This window comes from Populus trichocarpa, chromosome 6 (genome assembly GCF_000002775.5).
Source record: "Populus trichocarpa isolate Nisqually-1 chromosome 6, P.trichocarpa_v4.1, whole genome shotgun sequence".
Classification (NCBI taxonomy): domain Eukaryota; kingdom Viridiplantae; phylum Streptophyta; class Magnoliopsida; order Malpighiales; family Salicaceae; genus Populus; species Populus trichocarpa.
In genome coordinates this window covers 1,097,794-1,125,479 of record NC_037290.2, presented here as the reverse complement: position 1 = coordinate 1,125,479, position 27,686 = coordinate 1,097,794, and the positions used below count along the sequence as shown (strand labels likewise).

The window sequence follows — 27,686 nt, the reverse complement described above, 5'->3', positions numbered from 1 at the left end:
GGGCATAAAAGTGTCTTCCTTTGAAACTGCAGCAAGACTGGAATTCTAAGTCTTCTGTGATGAACATTTAGAATGTGCAAGAAGGGGGAGTGGAAAGGGAAGATGATGATTTATAACATTTGTTGCAGTTCTTCAGACAATCTCCGCTTTTTTATTTGGATCCAATTTCCTTGATTACAAATCCTCAGTATGTTTGCACACTTCAACTTTCCATATACACAAAACCAAAAGCATTCAGGTAATCTCAAGCAAAAGCATTCAGGTAATCTCAAGCAACAATGAACACAACTTTCAGCTCTATCCTAGGATGTTACATTTCAGAGTCCATTGACTTAGAACTTTATTTCAACTAGCTAGAATCAGTAAAACAGTCCGTATTTACAACGAAGAATCATAAGACATGGTTGAAGAATAAAATGAATTTCAGGTAGGTAGCCTTCAGCTATATCCAATCCAAGCAGTCTTCAAGATGCTCGGTTTCCCTGCGGTGATCCGAAGAGCTAAAAGGGTTATTATCATCACAATATCGAAAACACTATTTCCAAGTACAGTTACTAGCAGTAATAAATGATCGATAGAAATTGAAAAGATTAAGCCTAAAAATATATCATAGTTTTTTGGCAGGTTTTACCAACCTTTTTGAGTAGTTTATACTCCAAATCTTTTTGGTTTATTTGGTTTTGCTGATACAGCTTCTTTTTCTCTAGCAGCCGCTTCTCTCTTCACTTTCCTGGACTCTACTTCAATGGATTTTGTTAGGGCATCAACCTTCTTCATGAGCATCTGAAAATAATTTTCTGATACAGTCAACACCTAATAGAATATGGAATTATGGATTTAAGCCAGAGAGAGTTAGTTGCTATTACTTCACCTGAATTTCTTGATCTTTAGCATTCAAATTACTTTCTTTAGTCTCACAATATTTTCTTAGATTTATGACCTCTTTTTGAAGCCTATCATATAGGAATCCTGAAACAACATCCTCGCTCGAAGAAATGGTACCTCCCTCGTTTTGCAAATCTTCATTTCCACCAACTTTGTTCTTCGTTTCTGCTGAACTTGTTGTATCATTGTTCTTGTGTTTGTCGATATACGAATCTGTGTTTGTCTTCACTTCTGCATTTTCCTTTCCTCCGCTATCAACAACTTTACTTCTAGACACCCACATACCTTTCCTCAACAAGTTTTCTCCAGAACCACTCTTCTTCTTGAAGCAATCAGCTCGATTTTGGATTCCAGCAGCGTTGGCATTTTCAGTTTCAATATTTGGCTGCTGGAAAGGAGAACTTCTACTGATGGTGGAACCCCTTGGCTGTGATGCAGACCTCTTTCTAATTCCTCCATTGCTTGTTAAAAATCCTAGTATGTTACTGGTTTTTCCTGGTTTAGGGGATCCACAGGATGCATTAGGGTTCACAGAGAAACTCGATACATGCTGTAAGCCCTCTTCCAATGTCTTTAGCCTCAGCTTCAATTTTTCCTTTAGTGACAGAAACATTTCAATTAACAAACCAAGATACAAGACGACATTAACAAAATGGAAGAAATGTCAAAAATTTTACCTTCAGCTGTGCTTCTGCATTAGCTGTTCTCTCTGATATAGCTAGCTTATCTTTTAATCTTTGCATCTCCGCCTACAAATAAAGGGATGGAATTAGAAATAGTACACAAGCAAAATGAATTTAACTTTGTCAAGATTTCATTTTCCGCTGTCAGTGCCAGTGCAAATGTCTAATACATGCTCTACTCTTTCTTGGCGATCACTTGTGAAAACCAAAAACGAAACCAAGTTTCTGGTTATTGAAATACCTGCAGCATCCTTCTCTCTTCAAGCCATTGCTTGACAGGCATGACCTTGTCATTTTCATCCTTCCACTCGTTAGCCACCACAGTTGCAACTCGGTTTGCTGAAACTCTGGCTCTGGCTAGCTCCCTCTCCAGAATCCTCTTCTCCTCCTGAAAAGTTGAGCAAGTAAAGGGCAGATATCTAAATCAGTCGGGATATGGAGTTTAACAATCAAGGAAGAAACAACAATAATTCTGAACAAAATCACTTAGATGAACTCATATAAGAATGAAACATACATTTAGTTCAGAAATCTGTCTCCGATAGTCACGGATAGTATTGGCCGCAGCTCCAGCAGCTAGAATTGCCTCCTCAAGTTCATGAATGGTCTGGCTAAGCTTTTCAACCTCCAAAACTTTTTGGCGATTCGTCTTCTCTAGAATTCTGTTCTCCTCCTGCATGTGATATACTTCCAAATCCGCATCACGCAAAATCTACATAACATATGCAAACAATTAACCAAATATTTTACAGAATAGTACCTGGCAGATTTCAATCTGTCTCTTCAACTCATAGTTTTGGTTCTGAACCTCCTCGACTATTAAAGCCCTTTCTAGAGCACTTCGCAAGATTCCCTCTGCTTCAAGCAGAGCTGATTCTTTTGACTTGGTAAGACGCTCCATTGCCTTCTTATCCTCCTGCAGTACTGCAATCTGGAAATACCAAGAGGTAAGAAAACTACAATCCATGTAAGAAAATGTATGGCGTTCTCATACTCTATTGATTCTTTGAAAACAATCTCACTTCATTACCATACCTCATTTTTATACATTTTAATCTCTGCCTCAAGAGGAGCAATGACCGACTCAATAGGAGGAGAATCATCATCCTTCTGATTTGCATGGACCCTTCTAAGAGTTGCTTCCGCAGCATACTGTGCTGCTAATGCATCTTTCTTTTCATTTGTTATCTTCCTGATTTCAAGATTCTGCAATGAATCAGGTTTGAACAAAAGTCATTTTAGTCCCACAGATCATGATTCTTTACACCTAACTCTATGAAATTTCAGGAGGAACCTAGCATACCTTGCTCTCTACAAGATTTTCCATGACACCAAGTTTTTCTTCCAGTTTACCAACTCCATTCCTGAACTGGAAAAACCAGGAAACCTCAGAAGTGTCAGTTCTATTAAACTGAACAAAAAGAGTTTGAAACTTGTTATTTCTTGTCTGACAAGATTCCAATTAAACCTTTGATGGAAACATAATAGAAGATCATGTAATGGAATCATTACTTTCTACAAAACATTATCTAAATGGCATAAACTACAATCTCTGACACAGTACAATATAAAAGGCCATTTCATAACAGATGTATGTGCTTTAAATACCGCATGATAGAGATAAAATTTCCAGGCTATGTAGCCACAAAACTTGCTTACCTCTTCGATAGCCTTATCCTTCAAAGCTTCAGTTGCCCTCAAAGCCTTAATTTCTCCTTGTGCAGCCCCCAGCTCTCTTCCTTTCTCTGAAACAATGATGAAAAAAAAATCATCAGAAGACATTCTGATGCTTATTTTGGATCACAAGAAATGCTAGGAGACAAGAACAGAACAGTTAAAAGAGCAAAAAACAAGAAACCTCAATGGCACTAGAACTTTTACAGTAGCCTAGAATGATAAAAGTCAAAATGCAGGACTTCAATTTTGACATCAAATTACACTTAAATCTTATGATAATGTGCTGTCATTTTCCAAATTACATGCTCCTAATTATTTACACAGGTGAACAGCAATTACCTGTGGTGAGAATTATTACCATAGGCCATAAATTCAGAACCAAAAACCAAATCCCGTGTCATTTTTCACTTCATGTTTTCACAGAATTTCACGACCCCAAAAGAAAATTCAGCCTAACTTGAACTGATAAACTCAGAAGAACTAAACATGTGCATGTCAATGCATGTTTTCATGAACTTAGTTTACTTTAGGATAAGACATGGCAAACCTTTGAGAAGGTTCTGTAATCGGTTGAGCTCTAAGACAATAGGGTCAGGGTGAGAAAGGGAGAGATCTTCACTTCCTACTCCTCCAAGAACTTGTTCTTCATTACCATACCCCACCATCTTTTCCCTTTCTTATTACGACCTTAAAGTTTGAAACAAAATGAAAATGTTTAACAATAATAAAGCACACAAGCTCCAAGAACAACTACAAGATGAGGGTTTTTATTAGACAACATAAGAGGGTTTTGTTAGAGATAAACATAAGATACAGAAAAAAAGTATGTCACTCAAAAGAGTCCATCCCTTTAAGGAATTGACCGCAAAGAGAGGATTGGAGCTTCCCTTCGTGTGAAGCAAAATATGAAAACCACATTTTCCATCACAGGCCGGCCTAGTCGGCTTTCATTATCTCTTCATTCATATTTTGATTGTAACCGTTACTTTCTTTTATTTTCAAAATCCTAATTTTCCTTAACTAAATCATAATCCCATACAACATTATCTCCTTTATATATATATATATATATCTTTGCATTAGTTGTTACGTCTGAAAACTAAATTGGTCCAATTTAAATAGAAAATCCATACATTACACGATGCATTCACGGGTTTTGATTAAATTATAAGCTAATATCTGAAGTAAGTATTATTTATTCTTTTTTCTCTAATATTTTAAGTAGAGAATCCATACATAATTCAAATATGAATCTCTGTAACGAGAAAAGCATCCACATTTCATTAGGGTTTTATATATATATATATATCAAAGGAGTAATATTTTTTGCTCGAAGTAGGTTTGATTAGTGATGTTGAATCTAAGCTTCGAATTGCTAGAACTACATATCGGGATAACAGTTTTGAATCTTTATACCACCTAATCTTTGACAAGTACAGTTAAGATTGGTGATAGATATGTGTACAAATATTTAAGTAAGGGCATTGGTTGTTGGTGCCCTTTATTCACCATACTTCGAACCCAGAAACTGGCCAATATTAGTAGGAGAAGTGGAAACTAAAGCATGATTAATTTATTAAGCATATATGGTAGGTGTCCTTTATATATATATATATATATATAAAAGAGAAAAAAAAGGGTCCTGTAAGCTTGACCAACTCCGGCTCCTCACATTACCAAACCATCAATGGGGTTTTTCAAACATAACTTTTGGACCCTATCTTATAGCTTTATTAGGTGGAAGACACAGTCGATTAGCAACACCGATTGTAATAGGTTTTTGTGTTTGATATTGTGCTGGACGATACATTTTTAAGTGTATTTTATATTTAAAAATATATTAAAATAATTTTTATTTTATTTTTATATACTAGCAAATCAAAACCGTCAAAAATCATTAAAAAAAACATTAATTTAGTGTTTTTTTCAAGTGAAATGTACAAAAAAAATAAAAGCTATTAAACCCCGGAACACTCGATTTTTATCGCAAGAAAGCCGAAGAAAAAAGAAGGTGATGTCTCGGCTAAGGTTCATAACATCTTATTAATGTTTTTCTTAGATTTTTTTTTTTCTGGTCTTGTCATCGTCAGGTTATATTGATAGAAAGCTCATGTTTTGGAGTAAGTTATTTGCTTAAGCGTTAAACATTGCTTAAACCATGCCCGTTTTTCGTTGCTAGTGAAAGCCACTCAAGGGATTTTGAAAGGAAACAAAGAAAAATGAGGTCTTGATGACTCCAAATCGAAAAGGACCAACTAAAGTGGCTTCGAAGAATAAATATATATATCATTTGTGTGTCATCTTCGCTTGTAAGTATGATTGGATACAAGAAAAATACATGAAGATCCATCTGTTATTTGACACTCTGCCATTTGGCAATCTTTAAGCTTATTATTTGGTGTTTCCATTTCATTTTTTCATTAGACGACGAAGGAAAGAATCCACCCCCACCACCCCCATTTCCTTACCACCACCACCACCACCAAGCTAGCCCTAAACAAATAAGAGAGGCCATGACCAAATCCTACATACAACCAAAACTTTCAATTGGGTTTTTCATTAACTTAATGATGTTGGGTTCTCAATTGTTAATTATTACTTAACTGAATTCCTTCCTAGCATTATATATATATATATATATATATAGCGAAGTGATGGTGATCCAGTTAAGATATTTTTTAATTGAAGATGTATAGATGTATTAAAATAAAATATTTTAAAAAAAATTAAAGAAGAAAAGGAGTATTAAGCTTCTCATACAGCTTGCACTCTGCGCATCGCTTGTTTTGCTTGGACCCTTGAAATAGGAAGTTCTGTTCTTTCTTTTCTGAATGTATAAGAGGTGGAGATCATATTGGGCTAGAGGCTGCTAGATTTGAGCTATCCAGGCCCCAAATGGTGGAGAGGCTAAGGTAGATGCAAGCCTCTGTATTAGTGAAGTGGGCAGTTTCATTAGACATTACTTCAACAGGCTCTAAGAAGAAGGTCCAAGTTGCTAGAGGAATGGTAGTTTACTTTGTTTTCTTTCTTTCTTAGTTCAAATGATGCCCAAATAAAAAAGCACAATAATGGACTCAACGTAGGTGCTTCATAGGAGATAGCAGATAGCTCAATGTAAAATGATGTCTAGATTAGAGTACGATCGATGGATATTGTAATAGCGATTATTTTTTAAAATATTTTTTATTTAAAAATATATTGAAATAATATTTTTTATTTTTTAAAATTTATTTTAGATATCAACATATCAAAACTATCTAAAAATACCAAAAAAAAATTAATAAGGTTTTAGATGGTATATTTTTATTCTTGAATAGCAGGCAAATGCTAGAAAGCTTCATTAAGTGATGATTTAAAGGGTAGAACCTAATATTGAAAGGTAGCTAGGAAATCCAGTACACAAGGTTATCCTTTTCATAATTTAGCATTAAACAAAAACTATAAATTAAAACTAAAATAATTATATAGCATAGTTTTAAAAGCTCGGATAGGTCTGACATCTCGATTTAAGATCCGAGTGATAAAAAATTCAGAATAATTTGAATTGAAAGAAATAAAAGAAGAAAAAAAACTAAACCTCAACTTTTTAAAAAAAATAATTAAAATGATATTATTTTAATTATTTTTATATTTTTAGTTAGATTAACCTCATCAATTCATAACCTAATCATTTTAATATTTTTTTTAAAAAAAAAAAAACTGTAAACAGCAAAGTCCGGACCAGATTTGATCTCTGGCTAGCTAATCTTTTCTTGAAACCCATGAGCACATGGGAGGAAAAAAATAATAATTGCTCTGTACACTAATCTTTTTTTCTTGAAAAAAGTCATAAAGTAGCCGACCAATTCAAGAAGCGGACAAAGAACATATACCAAAACATTCTGTTGGTTTTGGTTGTAATGACCAATATGCCCCTTTGCCCTTGGCACACCAACTATTTACTGTTTAGCTCTTCATATGAAATTAAGTAATTTTTTTTTACCCCTTAATATATAAATTTCCAAAATTTTAACTGCCGACAAGTGTCTATTACCTTAGGGGATAATTACATTTTTAATTTCTGTATATCTAAATAATATTAATCTTATATGATAATCTTATAAGATTAATTTATCAAAAAAAATATCAATCATGGCATGGGTATTGCTTACATTAAATAAATGAGTTTTATTACAAAATATACAATATTTATAAGAATATATATTATATTTACATTTTATTTATGTCCATAGTCTTAAAACCTAATTTGTAGTAAGGGTCGAGTCTTAGATTGATTTTAATTTTTTTAAAATAAAATTAAAAAAACATTATTTAAATAAAAATCAACGAGTTAATGATCAGGTTTTCATTGGATTAATTAGGTTTTTTAGTTTTAGTTTTTCTTCAATTTAAACCAGTCTAGTTCATTGATAGATCGAGTCTTAGATAAAACAATGATTATAATCACATTTAAGATTTAAAACAATGATTATAACCCTATATAAAGAATATAATGGTCAACTACTTGAAAGCTTGTAGTAACATGACAATCAAATACTAACAATTTATTTTAGCTAAAAAAAAGTAAAATGCCTTTTGAAATCTGAAAACATTTTTGGCAGATAATTTAGCTAAAAGTAGTCTGGTGATGAGGTTATTTCTGTAATTAGAGATGTATGAAAATGAGAGAAAAACTTAAAGGCTACAGAGAGGATGATTATTTGTGAAAGAAAAGGAATCTCCCTTTGACAATTATTCTCTATCAATGTATGAATGCATGAATGTTGAAGATTATTTCAATTAATTTGCACTTGTATCAAAACAAGGACAAAACCATTCTCTCCTTGCTTCCTCCTACTCTCTGCCTCTCTTTCTCTGAGCACTTTTCTTAGTAAATTTTCTGGCCATATGGATATCCCAGAAAGGCTTTTGCAATATAGACATCACTTTGCTATAGCAATCACCGCTTCAGTTGTTCTATCTTTATTGTTATATGCTGCTCCTAGGCTAGTCACCATTCTTGCTTACTTCTGGCCTTTATTGGCCTCAACAGCTGTATTCCTGATATTGATCTTAGTCTTTGGAGGTACAGTTACTCACATGGCTACAGATTCTCATGGTGAAAAAGCAGGCGAAGGGCTTCTTGATTATGTTGCAGGGCAACCAGAAAACGTTGAGCAGTCCCAGAAATACGAGTAAATGTTGAGGTTCTAGTCTTGATTTCAGGAGCTGGAGGATTAAGGTCTAATCTGGTGTTTTTTGATCATGAGTAACATCTTGATTATTCTCTATCAATGCATGAGTGTTTATGCATAGGTTTTCTCATGAAAGTTGGAGAAGAAAAATGAAAGCGGCTTCGAAGATGTAATATCCAATAATAATAAATTGTAAAGGATGTTTCTGTTTATGTATATATATATCTTTCTTTTCACTTCCTCTTTGAATTTCATAGATAAAGATATGACTCTAGATATCGTTAATTAATTATTATCATTTTCTCCATCGAATAAAAAATGAATTTGTGTTACGTTTAACAAGCAAGAAAAAAATACTGCAGGAATTATAAATAATTGTAGTGATTATTTATTTCAAGTAATTGAATGTTGAGGAAAAAGAGAGAAATTCTTCAAGAACGGGATAGGAGATCGAGGGAAAGTATTTTGATCAATTGGCTACATTATGTCCCCAAAAGAAATCAAATCTTGATGTCGACTAGCTTGTTTTAAAAAGGAAAGTACCTTTAAATCATATCGAAAAAAAAAAAAGTTTAAAGTCCATAAATATTGTTTTTTTTAATTTGATTTGATTTTCAATTTTCAAAATGATTTTAGGATGCTTTGGAATTGGAAATGAGTTTATTAACGTTTTTATTATCATACCAAGTGTATGTGGTGTAGGGAAATAGATAAGACAAAGAATTCTTATTTTTTATCGATGGAAAGAGAAAATGAAAGTCATCACCTAATATTTTGATCACTAGAAATCCTAACTGGTCTCAGAGATCGGGCACGGAGATTAGTTGCATAAAAAGAAGGTATTAATATCCCTAATACGTCTTATCTAAGGTAATTAATTAAGTTGTATTTTTAATTATCTGATTAAACTAGTTGTCTGATTATTGGGTTGTCTATGGTTGAAAACAAATTCTTCTCAGTAAAGAGATCCTTATCTTACAAGGTAAAAACCTAACCGTTCTAATTAATGTCAATAAAAAAAAAACTACTTTTTTAATATCAGGAATACATCTTACGTATAAATTTGTAATTCCAAATACTAAAAGAAAACAAAATATTTTTTTGATATTTTTGAAATATGGGCCTAGTTCTCATGATTTTAATAAACTAGTTATTAAAGCCCAAAATACATGCTAACAAATTTATTTTTTTTAATTTTATTTTGTATGAAAATAAGATATGAGATATTTTTTATATTTGGAGAGATTTGACCGTATGCATGAAAAAAAAGTGTTTTTTTTATTTTTTTCATATATTTTCTGCAACATTTCAGAGAAATCGGGTATTTTAATACCGGATTTGTATTTTTACAGTATAAAAATACAAATCAATATTAATAAAAATTGGTAGAAAAATACACGAGAAAACCATAAATTTTTTATTGAAAGGATTTTGGAATTTTTTTGGAATTTTTTTGTTTCTTTTTTTCCTTTTAATTAATTTATTTTTAAAATTTAATTTACATTAATACTCTTTCTCTTATTTTTTAAATTATTTATTTTAATTTTTTCTATATAGTAATTAGTCTTTTAGATTGTTTCTATGATTTCATTGTACCCTAAATAGATTATTGTAATTTAACTTTATATTTTCCCTATTAGATTTTAGTTAGAAAAATTGGATTTGTATATGATACATTTATAGCATACCTCTATAAAAAAAATAAAAAAATTAGTAGCATAACTCAAAATAAATTTTATATTCACCATCTAATCCAATTATTTGCAAGTCTCGTTTAAAGAGTCAAGGTGCAGATAAGATTATCGAAGTTGATCCATACGCACACACATATAGATATAAATATCATGACGTTTTCCTCTCTCTTTTTTTAATTTTATAAAATATATATCTAACATATATTATTTTAAAATATCCGAAATTGCCAAATTAATGTGCAAAATCTGGATTATTTATCGAACATGGTTGCTAAGCCTCCACGAATCCTATCTTGAATCTTGAAGTTTTTATTTCTTTTAAATTTTCTCCTTGTCTTTTTTTAAATTTTTAAATTTTAGTTATAAACTTTATTTTTATCACAATTCATGTTAAGAAAAGAGAAAAAGAATCTTTAAAATAGAATAAGTGAGAAAAGATGTTTTAATTAGTCACATTGTGTCTATAAAAAAATCAAATCTTTATTTTAATTAGCTTGTCTTAAAGAGAAAAGTTTGATCTTTAAAGTTTGGTTTTGCTCTTTAATTATACCGGTAAAAGTAGATTAAGACGCATAATTTTTTTCAATTTGATCAAATTTTTAATTTTTAAAATGACTTTAGGATGTTTTAATTAGGGTTGAAAATTGGTTTAATGATTTTTCTAGAATGTTTCCAAGTCTTTTAAATGAAAATGAATTGAAATATGGGTTCTTGCAGTCTCAAAATTCAAACTCTAATTTTTCAATCAACAGAAATGATCCAAGAATATACAAACGAGTGACACGCTGTATATCTACATTTATGTTAAAAAAAAAATAATTTTTCCTTTTTTCTTTATTTTTTTCTTTTAATTAATTTATTTTTAAATTAATACCTTCTCTTTTATTTTCTTAAGTTATTTAGTTTAATTTTTTTATATAGTAATTAATCTTTTATATATATTACTGTCACCAATGCCATAGACAAAAATGCTGCTCTGACTGTTCATTGCAAATCCGGGAACGATGACCTTGGTGAAAAGCTGCTCCAACGTGGAGTCAGTCACATTTGATTTTTGTAAACATATCTCTGGAAAAACGTTGTTCTATTGTACTTTTACATGGCAAGATTCACCAACCTTGCATTGGTTCGATATTTATGAAAATGGAAGGGATGCAGACTATTGCGATTGGTCTGTAAAGCCATCTGGGCCATGCAGGTAGCTCTGAAATTTATTCCTTCTTCTGATATATTGAATTAATGGAATAAGTAAATCAGCTACTAAATTATATATATTGTTAAGTTTTAATTCTTACATTAAAGCCAAAGTTATTATGTTATTATGTTAAATGTGCTTTATATAGGCAATTGAAATAATAATAGCTTTATTGCTAAGTTCAATTCGATATGAATTTTATGCACTCCATATAAGATAAGCACGAATTAAAAGGCAATGTTTATCTTTGATGGAGCGTGGAGATTAGCTTGAAGTGAATCTGAACTCGTTGAATATTGTGAACTCTTTGAATTAAAATTTGGCAAAATATATCAAGGATTACATTGTTGGGAATGCATGCTATCGAAACCTGCCAAGTTAAGATATCATACAGATTTTGCTCTAGGAATAACTAATTTATTTTCCAATTAAGTTATCGTTTTCCCTCTTGATGAATGTAAATGGACGTGGGTATTCATCCACTGTAAATTAACTTCATGGGTTCTTAAGGCTATAGAAAATGAAGTTTCGAGGAAACACAGTGTTTCAAAATGATCACTACCAAATGAAAGTGTTGGATCATGTTGATATTTTTATTTTTATTTCCAGCTCGCCCGAATCGCTTCACTGATGATCAAGACACAAAGTATCTAGCTACTGTGAACAAACGCAGATAGTTAGTCTTGGAAACTGGTAATTAATGGTAACGTACAGACCATGTCAATAAATAATACAAGCATCTTTATAAGCACAATACATTATGGTTCATGCTACGATAGTAGATCAAAGATGCCGGTGCGGAAGCACATGCAAAATCACCCCGTCGCTGATATTATAATCCATCGCGATGCAAACAGCTTGCAGTTGCAGTATAAATAGGACCTTGCAGAAAAGGCTTGAATGTACCCTTCCATATATATACATATTGTTGTAAAGGCAAAGGCAAATTAAGAAGATGATGAGAAAAGAAACTCTGCTGGTTGCTTTGACATGGTTCCTGGTGGTTGCATCCATTACCATGTGTGCAAATGCAACAGCAGGTGCTCGTCTGCTCGCTTCCGAGCAAGTGGACTATCCTCAAGGTAAACTAAATTTATCGTGCTTTACGGGTCATTTGATTCTGTATGTCTTTAATTAAGCTTGTTGCACTGATATTATGAGCCATGTATAATTCATGATTTTTGAAGGTTGTCGCTGCTGCTTCTTTATCGGAAGGATACCGTACATGAGATGCGGAAAAATGTGCTGCAGTAGTCCCGCAGGAGAGAATTGTTGCATCGCAACATAGCAAAACAATGAGGTTGTGGATTTGGCAGCATCTACGTGCTTGCTTACATTGTCTTCTGTTGCAGACGAAATAAATTTACTATATGCTACAAATAATTTGAGGAATATTGGAGCATCATTCTGCTAGCTAGATGCAGAAGTTCTTCACACTCTTCTTTTACCTTTCTGAATGAGAGGCTCTATCATTTGTAATTTTACCTTTTTGTAAGAGTTTACCCTAGTAATAATGAAGACCTAATGCAAGGTGAATTTCCACTGGGAGGTCTCATCACATATAAAATGGTTTAATGCTTTGTACTGCCCAAATTATCCCTTCTCCAAAATTTTATAAAATTTGACGACGAAAAATGGTTTGAAAAACCCAGATTTGTTTCCAAATTAGGAATGCTAACCTACCTACCTAAGAAATTAGACAACCAAGAAGAAAAGGAGAAGTTTAAGAGCGTGCATGGAACGGTGGGGGACATTGCAGAAATCTAAAATATATAGAAGAAAAGAGAATGATAATATTTGATAATTTAATTATATGTATATATATTGCATTAATTAACTCATATATAGAGTTTATATACAGTCATATATGTAGGGAATTCTACAACAAGATCTAAATTTAAAAACCGACATGCTTATTAATCAGCCCAAAACAGAATCATACAAGTTTTATAATTAACAAGTACTTACTAATTAACAAACACAATTTACTAAAAGTTCAAAAATGGCGTTAGTGTCGGTGTCTTGGTATGAGAGGCACTTGCGATGGCCTTAAATCTCTATTTATACCAAGCAAGCCACATGCTTGGTAGAGTTGCCAAAAAAAAGGCTTGTTGATATACATGATAAAATATATCCCAAAAAAACTCTTAAAAACTAAAATAATGTATTTGAAAACGGGGTTCGTCGAACCTTTTGGAAAATAAAATATTGTTCAAGTTATAGGAACTAAAATCCCAAAAAGTACTTTTGCAAGAATCAAATGTTACGAAATGCAAGAACATACTTTCAAAGAAAAAGGAAAAAAATAAAAAGGTATGGTGATCTCGTGGTGGATTATTTTTTGTGCCTGCATAGATTATATTGTAGATGTAAACCCCGATTTAAAGTTAATTTGGAGAAAAATTCAAGTCACGGGTAAAAAAAATTATCACAACTTGATTCTTAATTTTAAAAATTAAAAATTAAAAAGTAATTGTTTCACTCAGTTTTTGTTTTTTTTTAAAAAAAAAGTCAAGTTTATATTCAAGTTTTGATTAGATCAATGAATTAATCTAGATTTTTAACCAAATTAATTGGATCTCTTACTTTTTATATATTTTTTTAATCTAGACTAATATAAACCCAAGATTAACCGAGTTCTAGATTCACCCGCTATAACAATCCAAGTTTTCTAACAATATGGGTACGTATATGGTCAGCCCCGTTACATAGACTACTAGATTCATTATGCACAAAAAAAAATAACAATACTGACAAAGTGAAACAAGTCATTTACATTACTATAAATTAAAAAAAAAATAGAAAATCGTTTACAGCTAATTAGCATTCATGATCAGTTGTTTAATTATGTAGGTTAAACTAAGCCTTTTTTGTTTTTAGTAATGTCCAGCTTGAGTTAGTTAATTATCAATTAATCATGTTGCTGATTGCATGTGTCTTGTTTGTCTATATTTCTCTAATCAAGACTCGATTAAGTGCGATCCAGCAATATCACTAACCTTCCGAAACGATTTTGTTGTATGAGAATTTATGGCTTCTTTTTATTTTATAAGTGGCACTTTACCTAACCTGGCGAAATGATTTTTTTTTTTACAAATTAATTTGTGACTGCAAATTTAGTCATGAATTCCCATAAAAAAAAATCAAAATTGTAAATTTTTGATTGGTTATAAATCTTAAAACAATTATGATCGAGTTCAGTAACCCATGTTTTTTTAATAAATGTTTTTGGTTACAAAAACGCATCCGTGACAATTTTTTTGCTATTTTTGTGGTTGGTTTTTTTAGTGATATTGCGGAGTCATAAACAAAGATTATCCGTTTTTCTTTTCCTGGTAGTATATAAGAATGGTTTTTTTGAAAAAAAATACAAAGAATATTCTTTCGAAAAAACTTCATGAAGAAAATTTGCAAGGGATTCAAGTAATTAAACATTCCCAGGGATTGATTGATTAATATATATGTTTTACTTGCAATAAGCAGAAGTTATTGCAAAAAAAAGAAAAAAAAACGAAAGAAAGCAAAGCATATGATATTTATTTATAATCATAGAGCCATTTTTCTAGCTAAATTAAGTGATTTTACATACTCGAGCATCGAAAAGAGAAAAGAAAAATAATCTTCTGCTCTCCTTACGATCCAAGGTTTAACTTGATCCAAAATCTTTCCCCTTCAGATATATATATGTGCCTCAAGAGTACTTGTAGTTATATATAATCAAGAAATTAGATCAAGATCATAATATATATAGCAAATATATATATATATATTCAATATTGATCAGGCCACAAGAACGCACCCATCGCATATGCCCTCTTCTCTTCAAGATTGCCCTTGAAACTTATCCCGTATTCTCTAAGCAACATGTCCACCTTCCACTCCTCCATCTTCTCATAGTCAGCCTTTGCGTAACGAGGGTAATGAAGAGGCATTTGAAATCCTGTGCAGGGATTCATTTCCAGCCTTGAATTCTTGATCATGACTCCATTTGCATGCTCATTAGGGCACCCTACAACCTTGTTACGTGACTGCATGTTACTGTCTTCGTTAGGGTACCCTAAGACATGACATGCTGAGTGAACAAGCCATCTCAAAGCCGCCATCGATCTCCCTTCCTCTCTCCTCCTCTCTTTCTCTTAGGAGAGAAATATTTTCTTGAATTTTAAAGCAAGGTGTAGAAGGATGTACCATGTCTATATATACAAGGGTTAGGCATAAGAAAGGACAAAACTTTGCCCTAATAAATGCGCATTCGGCGAAATTTAGTAAATTAAGAATCCCATACGATTGTTCTTGAGTTATTGTTTTATGGTGATTTGGGATGCCAACGTAGGCCATTAGTTTTCTTGCTGAAGTTATGTGTCTATTTTTCTTAATTAGACCTATATTTGAGTTGCGTGTCGATGATATTTTAAGGTGTTTGATGTCATGATCAATAATGCTGTGTAACTTTACATGCAAGTTTTCCAAGACCCACTACATGCCTAATCAATCAATTGGAGTGTGACTCATCATATTTATTTATTTATTTATTGAGCCATTTACGGGCCTTGCCAGGCACTTAGTTATTCAAAAATTAAGATGGGTTTAGAGCAACTCCAAAGTTTCCTACCTGGAAAGCCAAAAATAAAAATAAAAAAATATTATTTTAATTTTTTCATACTTGTTTTACATACTTCAAAAATAATGTTAAATAAAATATCAAAATAAATGAGACCAATAAAAAAATAAACCAATTAAATAAATTCATATAAAAAAAATAACATCAAAATCATTAAAATAAAATAAAGCATTTATCTCTCTCTCTCCGATACAATTTACTTTTTAAATGATTTTTTATTATTAAAGTATATATAATAATAAAAAATCATATTTATTTATATTATTCAGAATGCTATTATACTCTTCGTAATAGCATCTTCGATGCTGTTAGTGTCAACAATTAAGTATGGATACAAATATAAGAGGACAAAAACCTCTGTCAATAATACAGCTGCGGGTCCTGAAATTCATGGTGTGTTGAGACTCAGTGGTTTACGCGAAAGCTTATTTATTGTAAACCATTCTACAAGTTTCAATGTATTGCATTGTTTAGGTGCTTAGATGGGATATTTTTGGTTAGTGACATGTTTTTTTTTAAAAAAATATTGGTTAAATAAAATTGTTTAATTTTTTTTTAATGAAATAATATAGTTTATACATATTATAATTGAAAAATACAATATTCAAATTTGTTGCTATTCAGAAACATAATATTTTAAAAAACTTATAAAATAGACCGCATAAATTATAATAAAAAAAAGGAGAGAAAAAAATAAAAAAAGAAAAAGACTTTAGAGATACATTGAATCTCTGATCATGACATCATCGATATCATCAAAAAGATATCAACGAAATGAATTCAATGATACCAAGAAATATCATTAATGGTGACCCGAGTATGCCATTATTTTTTTGGTATCGTTGAATTCATCTCATTGAGATATTTTTTATAATACCAATAGTGTCGTAATCGAAGTTTTAATGTATCTATAAGGTTTTTTTCTTTATTTCTTTCTTCGTCTCCCTAATGTAATTCGTGAAGCTCATTTCATATATTATTTTCTTAAAATATCATGTTTCTAAATGAATGTCATGTTTTTTAATCATAACATGTATAAACGGTATTATTTCATCTCTTTTTTAAAATTGTGTTATTTGTTAATATTAAAAAAAACATGCTAATTTGAAAAAAAAAATCATTTAGATGTTACTTCAAATTTGTTTTACATTTCAATTTAGATTTTAAAATGGTCATCATTAAATGAATATTAAATGAATGTACTCAAAGTATGGGTTGTCAATTTAAAATAATAGTTTTAAAATCCAGTCCAACTCGATGAATTGACCCAGAATCTTATTGATATGGGGTTAAAACTTGGATGAGTTTAAAAAAAATAAAGAAAGGCAAAAACCTAGGTAACTAATTAAAAACCCGGGTTGACATGATTACCTTGGAAGACCCGGTCAAAAATCTATATACAACTCATTGACTATTTATTTTTTAAACAAAAATATCATTTTGTTTTATAAAGAAAAATAAAAAAAATTGAGGGTTAATCTGGGACGACCTGGTAATTCTGTCAAAACCCGGTAATCTAGTCAAAACTTATGGCCCGGGTCTTGAGCCTGGTTGATCACCAGATTTGGTTCAAATACTATATTAAAACTTGTGAAAGGGGATTTAGATTTGTTTCTTAAAAAAAGAAAAAAAAAACGAAAGTGAATTTTGTTTTAGTATGTAAAAATAGAATAAAAGGTATGTTTATCTTTAAAACTACGAGAAAAACAAAAATCAATATGGTTGATTTTGCTAAGTAAAAAGTTAGAATTATTGCTTATACTGGAATGTGGGCTGAGCAGTCTCTAAAGCCCAATTGTGGAATTCCGAATGCAAATATCTAATTGATTTTTAATTGGATTTCAATTGAGTTCCAAAATACCATAATTACTATAAAAAAAATTAAGATTTTGATTCAAAGCATTGATAATGTGAGATTAATCCCACTCAGAATTTTGGAATGGACCTCTACCAGTTTTTTTAAAAAATTATTTTTAATGGGCCACTAAAATGATGAGAGATGCGTTTTATAAATTGTCTAAAAAGATTTAATTTAAAGTAGACACACTCATGCAAGGACATGGGAAACTAGAAGCTTAATGGCCACGCACTTCAAGATTAAAATCTACGAACATGACTGGCCCTGCGGTCCAACCTTATCCCTGCCAAGAATGAACCTCGAGGTGTGTAGTGTGTGCAAATGCCCTAAATGCTGCCAGTCTACCTGGTTCCGAGCTTAGAGGGTGTTTCAATCAAACACAAACTATATAATCAAGTTTTTTTTACTATATATTATTGTTTTTTCCCCTGAAAATCAATCAATTGATAAAGAAAATAAGCAACAAACTAGAAAGTGGCTAACAAAATTAAGTACACAGATTAGATTTAATTAGCTATTCGTTAGATTAGCTTAGAAAGTTGCCTTTTCCATATTTTTTGATCATTTAGAGTTCGACTGGATATGATGTACTGATAAATGTTTTTTTTATTCGACAATATGAAGTTTTTGTACATTGATTTGCGCATCAATTGAACGTAAATATGTTTAAAAAATCCATTTAACTTAAAAAATTCATTAAAAAAAACTCATTCATGAGTATGGAATGAATCTCAAGCAGCTCCTCTACTCTAGCAGAATAAGAAAATTTAAAAGCTATAAATATCTCGTGAGTAAAGAATTTATAATTTTTTCACTCTCAAAATATATATATATATATATATATATATATATATATATATATATATAAAGTATCTTATTATATTTTTTTATCTCACTACAAAGATATTTACTTTCATATCTAAAAATCTCATAACCTATTATAAAAAACCTTTTACATGTACATGAACTTCAATATTAAGCTACACCCATTTTAGCCAAGGAGAGTGAAGTAAATTGTAAAAATAAAGTGATTAACTAATTTATTCATCCACACAAGCCTTATTCTTAAGCACCTTAGATTTTAAGACATCATTAATTAGGATGTTGGATAAGTTTTCAAAAGCTTTTTGGATTTAAAATTTATTCAAGTTAATCATTATCTTATACTTTATTTTATTAAAGACCGTTCGGTACTGTAGTAATTTTTATTTTTTATCTAACCACATAAAAAAATTATTTAGTTGGTCAAGTAGCTTATGCCTTTTGCATTGTACTTTGCATATAATTACATCTCAAACCTTGGTTAATATAACTTGTTTTTTATTTATAAAGACTCATTTTTTATTTATTTTACATGTAAGAATCCATCTTACACAAATTTTAACTAAACACATATTTTATTTAAATCTATTTTGTAAAATTGTAACTGAAAAATATTTTTTTAAAAAATATAATCACAAGAGCTACCACGATATCAAACACACACTTAATTAGAAAAAAAAAAGATTTGAACTAAGTAATCATCTAAACACAAATGGTTCTATTATCATGTAAAAATGAATGGTTCAACCTAAAATTTCAAGAGTTTTTTTGGGACCCTGCACAATAAAAACAAAAAAGTAAAACAACACAGATAAAAAATATTTAAAAATCTAAGTATATTTCTCAAGTCACAAGCATCATCTGCATACAATAAAATAACATGTACGTAGACCCCTATCTCTCTACCGAAAAAACCACAATTTACATACCGGCAAAGTTTTTTCAGCAACAATTTGCCAGTTTTTCAGTCACAACTCAATCCCAACTGAAACAATTAAACATCAAATACAACTACATCCATGTTATATAATGTAATCAACACAAAATTTCAAGCTTCAAAAATAATTTTATATCATTTTTTAACAAATAAAATGGGATATACATGGCGCTCTCATTTTTCTAACCACTAAACATTTGCAAACAAAATCTTGATTGTTGTTGCTAACGAGGCAGAGAGAGATAAACTGATGAAGTTGTGGATGGGTGGTGGAGCAGGGGTGGCGCCACCAGAGTGGGTGGACAGACAGACAAGTCAATAATAAATAACGCCGCTCTTGAAAAGCCGCCATTTCTTGCTTTTCAATGGATCTCTGTGTATGACTTGTGTCTTTCTCAATTCTATAAAAGTCTTTCCCTCCTTTCATTTATTCCTTAATTATACTTCTGCTTCTTTAGATTACCACTGCAAAGCTTCTGTCCAGTATTAATTACTGACTACTCTAAATTAATAGCCCTAGCTATTATTGCCTAATTCAACAATAATTTCTTGAAAAATATTAAAACTTGACCCCTCTCCTCCACTGCAAACTGTATTCGTATCACGTTGACTTTACCTGCAAACATTTTTCAATTCAATCCAGCGGTCTAACTTGAATCCATACTATGCTAATTCCATTGTTCGAACATTTTACTGGTGAATGAGTCGGGTCGTAGATTAATTAAATCTGACCAGGTTAATTTCTAATTTAATGCAATATAAAATATAATCTTGGTCAATTATGAATTAATGGGCCATTGAAGGTGTATCAAGTTATAGATTAATTAAGTTAATTTCTAGTTCAATTCAATATAAAATATAAAATCAACAGTTTATTGAATTGGCTAACCGAACAAAGCCAAATTTAGTAACAAATGGCTAATTATGTTATTACAGGCTTCCCCAATGTTTTTGTTGTCAAAACTCTTAATGTTTTAGAAAAATGATAAATAGCAAGAAAAAAATTAAAAATAAAATAAAAAGTATTTAACAATAATTCGGTTATAAATTCAACAATAGATCTTACTAATGTAATTGTTCGTGTATATCTTAAAAAGTTTTTTTTTAATATTTTGCATCATATTCTTATTTTTTTTTAGATTAACGTGAGTGTGCGGGTCAGCTTACGTACACCTCAACTAATCCCATGAGCTTTAAAGTTAACAACTATATAACCTCCAGTGGTTCTGAAATTTATAGGACTTGAATTGATGATCTTTAAAAAACAAACTCAAAACTTGACTAATTAACTTACATCTCTCAGAATTAAAAAAAAAAAATTCAAATGGTTTTCTTAACACCAATGGTTATGGGATAGAAAGACAACATTGCATAATCCAGCTCCAAAGCATAATTAATTATTTTTTTGATTAATTCATGAATGGTAAAACATCGAATTTGGATGGACAATTAGTAGCCATTCATGAAAGGTGAAGCCTAAAAAGAAATAGAGTGCATGGGGCGAGTGGAGCATCATTTGATGTGACCTTAATTTCCTCCTAAGTTTCATTAACATTGTTTCTAGCATAATTGCACCTTTCTCATCATTGTTCAACTTTAGTAACATGATTTCCATTTTGGCTCCTCGTCACCATAACCTTTTTTTTTTGTGAAGTTTAATATAATCCATTTCTAAGAATAATCTAATATAAAACCTCATCAGACGATAAATTTGAAATAAAATTAGGATTAGGTGAAATGATTAGCCTTAAAAAAATTTATAATGATTTTTTTATTTGTTTTTACTTAGATTTATTGACTCACGGGTCAACCGAGTTTTGAATGGATTCATCATATTATTTATTTTTTTTATTTTTTTCAATTTGAATTAGAAAAATACTGGGTTAATTTCTTATTTGTTTCAACTTAAATCAGAAGAGTCCTGGTTAACCCTCATGGCTAGCTTTAATATATGTTATTGGACAAAGGATTACCTTAAAAAAAAATATTTCAAGTTTGTACAAAGTAATAAGTTTTATTTTCATCAATTAATTAGCCAATTGAAGTTCCCTGCTTTTCCCAATTTTATACAGACGATTAAGAGTTTAGTTAATGGAGACATTCTAAGAAATTTTGTGCTGAACATTGGCTCTGGGAACTCAAGGTCTCTCTAATCAATTACTGGATTCACGTTCATATAATATAATGAAATATAAACAAATCTTTTTTAATGCATGATTCGAGTAGAAAGCCATTGTTTTTATACAGCTAGTGAGGTATCTTCGGATTGATTTTGGACTCTGTGTAAATACTGGCGTGTTATAAATTTGGTTCAGCTCCCTTAGATTCACGTCCTTTCCATCCCACTCTACCATGGCTGTAAATGAGTAATGCTGTGTGTCCCCCAGGCTCAGACACATCAGTTCACATCATAAACTCACTGCTTGCTTTATGCTGTCTAGCTCTCTCACATATTAATTTCTTGCTTTATTTAGTATCAAAACGTCGAACCTGAACCCAACTCAACACTCCATTTTGTCTAAGTTTTTAAGCTAACAATTCGATCTTGATCTTCCTTAAGGGTGATGTTACTTATCCATGCAGGACCTTAATTTCTTCTTCTGATCTTATATAGTTCAAGCATATACGACGTATATCTAATTCCCCATACAGATTTCTTCTATGGACTTTCAATTAATTTTATATATATGAATATGCAGGCTCTTGGTCTCAGCATATATGGAAGGAGAGCTCAAAATGAGAGGTGGTGATCTGATCAGGCCAGGAAGATTTTGCATACTCTCAGTGGCTACCATTATTAGTTCTTTGCTTGCTGTGTTCTTTGGTAATACCAGCTTCTTTTCCCTCTTCCATGTCTATATATATATATACATTTACACATATAATTTGTCAACTAGTGACGCTAAGCCTAAAAGAATTTAGAGCTCGTGCATGTTATGTCAGACAACAATTGGGAAAAGGGATCATGAAACTTCTGGGCATGCAGGTAGTTTCATTCGCACAATTACTTCATTATAGCCAGAATGCTCCTTTTTTTTTTTTTTGTTTACAGAAGATATCTACCATAGTAGCATGCACGCAAGCAGCCTTGTAAGTCTTTTATTAAACCCGGTCCAAACCCAGTCATGTAAACACAGAGATTTTTTGTTTTTTTAAGAAAAAAAGAAGGGACACTATTTTAATAAAAATAATTAATTTAGGTTAACAGCTACGATTTAAGAAGCCTTGCTGGTCTTTTGTTGTTCCACTTCCATTGTCTTATAAAAGCATGTCCTGTGTCAGAATTAAAGAGATCGATAAAAGGGCAGAAAGAATAACATTTTTAATTCATTACCACCCTTAATTAATATCTTAATGTTTTAGTGAAATTAATTTTCACTTTTTGTTATATATATCTAGATTTTGAATTGTGTAACATTTTCATGACAATGCAGTGACTGAGTTGTTTCATTTGAAAGCTGTTAGTGAAATTGGCTCTAAAAAACCAGTCTTCTACAAGGAAAACAACACCAATTTTGCCAGGAAGCTACTGCAGTTACCTGGTAAAATGTCTCCTCCTCTATGTCCCTATCCTAATTTTCTACTCTACAATTTTTATTGCTGTTCTGTTCTAATCCAAAGAGTTAGACCATTCATCATTTTGATATGGTTAGATTTGACTATATCATCTAGGTCATGTGTTAACCCGTTAAAATATTCAAGTTTAATCAAGTTAATATCAAATTAGTTTAAATTGAAATATTTTCAGCCCGCTGTGTCGCGTAAGGTTTAATAATCATAGGAGATTTTCCCTTTTTTTCCTATTTCTTTCTTTCTTTTTTACCATGGAGTGTTAGAGATTTCCGTTTTCTCTTGTGGAAACAAAAGGCGTGTTTCAATTCCCAGGCCTACCTTCCTTTTCTTCCCTTTTCGTTTTTTTGGGCAGGGACTACTGTGCCCTTTAATTACAATGAAATAGTTTAAAATCTAGGGATAAGTTACCTTGACTTCTTTGAAAATCTAGCAAGTCAAGGCATTTAAATTGTTGAGTTTCATCGGTTCAAAAAGAGAAAGAAAAAGGAACCAATGGTTTTCAAGCCCCCAACTAGGCTTAGGCTTGAGGCCTCTTAAATCCTCAAACAAATGGTGTCTTTAGACAGGGCAGGCTCTTTCATGGAAGCCCAGAATCATTCCAAAGCCTTCACGGTTAAATTTGGTCTATCATGTGGCTTTACTGAGCTAAGCAATAACATCTTGATGAACTAAACAAAACTCAAGTGACAAATCTCTTGCAATTTGTTATCTTAAACAGATGCTGGGAGTACGAACCGCATAGGCGCAGCTTGTTCAAAGGATGGCATTGATATAGTTCAAGGCTCAACAGCTCCTCTTCCAAATGGCATACCATCATACACGGTTCAAATACTGAATGTTTGTGTCTCCGGTTGTAGTATATCAAACATTCATGTCAGTTGTGGATGGTTCAGCTCAGCCAAACTGATAAATCCTAGTGTGTTTCGACGAATTTACTACGACGATTGCCTTGTTAATGATGGAGAACCTCTTGGCCCTGGAGAAACCCTCTCCTTCCAGTATGCTAACAGTTTTCTGTACCCATTATCCGTCTCTTCTGTTGCCTGTTGTTAAATCAATGGGTGGAGTGTGGAATATGTTACTTAATTTTGTTTTACTGTGTGGTATTAGCCTTCTTTTCAATATAATTATTGTGTCTGATTGTGTCATGAAAGAAGCAATAACGATAAATTGGGGCGATGCTATAATCTTTGATGAAGGATAGTGGATAAAAATGAGGATAAAAATGTGTTTGCATGAGAAGATGAGGTTATTGACCAAAAGATAAGGTGAACACTGCAATATGAGATCTCTTGAAGTCAGAAAGATTTTCTCATCTTCGTACAATTCAACAGAAAGGAAAACCTGTCAATCTAGTATGAATAATCATAATTAAATTCAGAGACACCAAGCATGACAGAAAGCACTTGAGAAAGAACATAGAAACTGCCTCCAAAGATAAGAAGAATGAGCACTGCAGTAATGGGGTTCTTGAGCAATTCCCCTATAGGTTCGAAGATTGTGTAAAGAGCACCTGTGCTTACAGTTAATGCATAAAGTGCATACCTCCTCACGTTCTCCCAAAACTCTTCCATTAGAGGCCCTTCAGGACCTAAAGCCAATGCCTTCTGATCATCCATGGCCATCAGAAACCACACAATTCCTACAGACACAGCTCCCAGAACAAGAAACCTTGAATGCTCATTTTTTGGGAGTTCCTGTTTTATAGGTGTGAATTCAAGCAATACTGCTGACTTGTCTATGCGCTTTGTTGCAGCATAATTTCTCGTAGGACATGCTAAAGTTTTTCTTGATGTACCTGCAGCGGTTTTCGCAAGTATTACGGATGGATACGTGGGATGCTGAAGATGGGGTTTGGCTCTGATTGGAATGAAAGCGGGAGAATTTGAAGTCGGGTGGGTGAGATTGGTGCATCCCAGGAGGTGAAATTTGGATCTCATGGTCTTCATTTTCTTGATTTTTTCTTGAACTTTAGACCGCACTGCTATGCAGCCATGGAAGACTTCAGAGCTCTACAGTAATGCAGCATTGAAATTCTAGTGTGTGGCTGTATTTATTTATGAACACACCTTATCCACTGCAATCTCTTATGGCTAGAATGTAGGGGTCCAAATTCAACGTGGATGCTAACATTTTTACACACCTGGAGCACCTATCATGTATTTGTCAATTAAAGAAAGGGACTATCATGCCATTAATTAGTTCTAAAAAAAAAAAAAAAGTCATTCGGTTTTCACTGTTATCTCAGAATCATAGAATTGTGGATTGGAAACAGTGTAATAATGTCTAAGCCTTTCTTCACGGAACTTAAAATGTTGCTTTTGAGGATATTTTTGTATTTTTATAAGGATTCAAGTGGCATTTTTGAATTTTTTGGGGGCAGATTAATCTTTACATAAATTGTTCGTACAATGTAATGATTTTTTTACCTAAAAAACAAAAATAATTATACCTATCACTTGGAGGTATTCTTGGCGTTTTAGATTTGATTGTATGATAAATTCACAAACTTACCTCAAAAAGAAAAAAAAACAGGTGTGCAAGGGTATTTATGTATTTTTCTTTTAGCTTTTTAAGTAATTATTGAATTGAGGGAGGGGTTATTGTGTCTTTTACCAATTATATAATATTATTTAAATTATTAAATTGGAGGCGTGTGGGGCTCCAGAAAATTTGTGGCTGCGCGTGCGGCCAAGTTACGTGCCTAAATGATGGTTCCAAAGCGGTGATGAAATCCTATCGGTGGTTCCAACCTGACCATGCAACGCGTGTTTCTTCTTCATCTCTGATTTGCTGTTAACAACCGTTTCTTTTTTTCTTCTCATTTTTTCTCTTATCCTAGGAAAGCGCGATGTCCATAAAAAAAAATTCAATGCAACCCTTTAATTAGTTTTGTCTTCAGATACAGTCCCCACTCCCTGGTCTTTTAATTATTATTTTTTTTATTTGAAATAATTTATAAAAAAATAAATTGTTTTTAATTTCATCCTCAATAGATTTTTTTTATCTTTGAAATTTGATCCTTATAAAATTCAATGCAACCCTTCAGTTATTTATGTTTGATCTTGCTTTTAAATTTTTTTTAATTAAATTAATTTATCTTACTCTTCAACATTAAATTTGTTTTATATTGATCTTTTTAGTTGAGTCTAGGTGTAGAATTTAACGGTTTGCAGCTTTGAGAAATTCACTTGGGTTTAGAAAGTTCACCCAGATTTGCTTGGTTTTTTTCTCTTTTTTTGCTCATTTTTTCAGTTTCATCCTCAAATATTTTCTTAGTTTTCTTTCCACTTTCTATGGGATTTTCCATTCATTTTGAAAAAAAAAACACATGTTGCCTAAAGTTTTTTTTCGAGCTTTGTCCAATTTAGTTTTTTACGAGGATTTTTACTTTTGAATTAAATATACGCATCAAATGTTTTTCGTGCCATGTTGTAATTTCTTTTGAAAATTGGGTCATCTTAAGCCCCAGGGTCTTCTGAGTCACGAGTCAACTTGTCGAGTCGAGCATAGTTTTTAAAATAGTGTATTTTGATTTTTTTTTCAATTGTTTCTTTTTTTCAAATTGTTTCCTTCACTCTCTTTGTTTTTATCTTTGTTTTGGATTATTTTTATGAAGTTGTGGCCTTAGAAATTTTTAATTTTACCATTCAATTTAATATTTGAGATTTTAGTTTTCAATGTTTTGATTTTTAATTTTTATTCTTCACCTTTTTATCAATTTTTCATTTATTTTTAATTTCATCGTTAGATACATAGTTTTGATTTTTTTTCAATTTCATCACCCGGGTATGCTGGTATCTTTTTCCTGATTTCATGTTTTGATTATTGGGGATTTACCGTTGTTATTTTTTCAATTTTTTTTCTATAATATCAATTCGTTATTTTTTTTCTTTTTTTTAAATATACTTACATGGCTCAAGTATTTTTTTTTACAATTCAAAAAAATAATCTAATCCATGACGAATCACGTGCAAGTTATCCAATGTTAACTATATTAGATTATTATCAACTACTAAGCTGATAATTCCAATTTCTAATTAAGATGTTGAAATTTAATGAATTTTTTTTTAATAAAAAGTGACTGTTAGTCAACAAAGCCTAGTTGAATTGACCCAAGAATTAAATGACTTATTCTCTAACTTTGTTTTTTTGTTTTTAAATCAAATTAGAGTTAATTTAGATAGTATTTAATAGTGTGGTTGCAGTTGCTTTTCAAATAATTTTTCATGCCGAAATGTATGTCAATGATATTTTTTTATTTTTTAAAAATTATTTTTGACATCAACACTTCAAAACGATTTAAAACATACAAAACATATTAAATTTTAATAAAAAAAAATTAAAATTTTTTAGGAACGCGGTTTTCACCGTATTCCCAAACGTATTTTTAGTTTATTGACTTAACGAGTCAGTCCATAATTATATTAATTGGTCAAATCTCTTTAACTTTTTTTTAAAATTCAAATATATTATTTTTTTTAAAAAAAATTGTTACCTTGAATTAATTGAAGTTCATCGTGTCAATTAACATTACCAAAATCTGAATTCCTCCCCCATCTCTCCC

The 27,686-nt window shown here is 31.4% G+C and overlaps 4 protein-coding genes across 5 annotated transcripts; 1 reads left to right on the top strand and 3 right to left on the bottom strand.

Annotated features, from left to right (window-relative positions):
* Nucleotides 1-128: 128 nt before the first annotated feature.
* LOC7463703 (microtubule-associated protein 70-5) lies at nt 129-4,181 on the bottom strand. Of its 2 annotated transcripts, XR_008059380.1 has the most exons (12): nt 3,793-4,181; nt 3,228-3,313; nt 2,872-2,937; nt 2,604-2,774; nt 2,329-2,499; nt 2,086-2,241; nt 1,810-1,956; nt 1,563-1,634; nt 872-1,480; nt 636-783; nt 425-482; nt 129-380 (listed from the first exon to the last, which is right to left on the bottom strand). XR_008059380.1 is itself a non-coding variant. In XM_024603043.2 (11 exons), the coding sequence occupies exons 1-10, from the start codon at nt 3,908-3,910 to the stop codon at nt 649-651; spliced, it is 1,731 nt and encodes a 576-aa protein (XP_024458811.1). In that variant the 5' UTR covers nt 3,911-4,180; the 3' UTR covers nt 129-482; nt 636-648. The 2 variants fall into 2 exon arrangements, 1 of the variants encoding a protein (XP_024458811.1); XM_024603043.2 differs by having other exon boundaries at nt 129-482; nt 3,793-4,180.
* Nucleotides 4,182-14,824: 10,643 nt separating this feature from the next.
* Nucleotides 14,825-15,511, bottom strand: LOC7463701 (uncharacterized). The gene has a single exon (XM_002307872.4). The coding sequence runs from the start codon at nt 15,409-15,411 to the stop codon at nt 15,079-15,081; it is 333 nt and encodes a 110-aa protein (XP_002307908.2). The 5' UTR covers nt 15,412-15,511; the 3' UTR covers nt 14,825-15,078.
* Nucleotides 15,512-22,248: 6,737 nt separating this feature from the next.
* On the top strand, nt 22,249-24,675 carry LOC112327911 (TPD1 protein homolog 1). The gene is made up of 3 exons (XM_024603261.2): nt 22,249-22,370; nt 22,981-23,088; nt 23,838-24,675. Exons 1-3 carry the CDS (start codon nt 22,265-22,267, stop codon nt 24,170-24,172), a joined length of 549 nt encoding a protein of 182 aa, XP_024459029.1. The 5' UTR covers nt 22,249-22,264; the 3' UTR covers nt 24,173-24,675.
* LOC7463700 (uncharacterized) lies at nt 24,384-25,177 on the bottom strand. Its single transcript, XM_002307871.4, has one exon. The coding sequence runs from the start codon at nt 25,066-25,068 to the stop codon at nt 24,472-24,474; it is 597 nt and encodes a 198-aa protein (XP_002307907.1). The 5' UTR covers nt 25,069-25,177; the 3' UTR covers nt 24,384-24,471.
* Nucleotides 25,178-27,686: the final 2,509 nt, after the last annotated feature.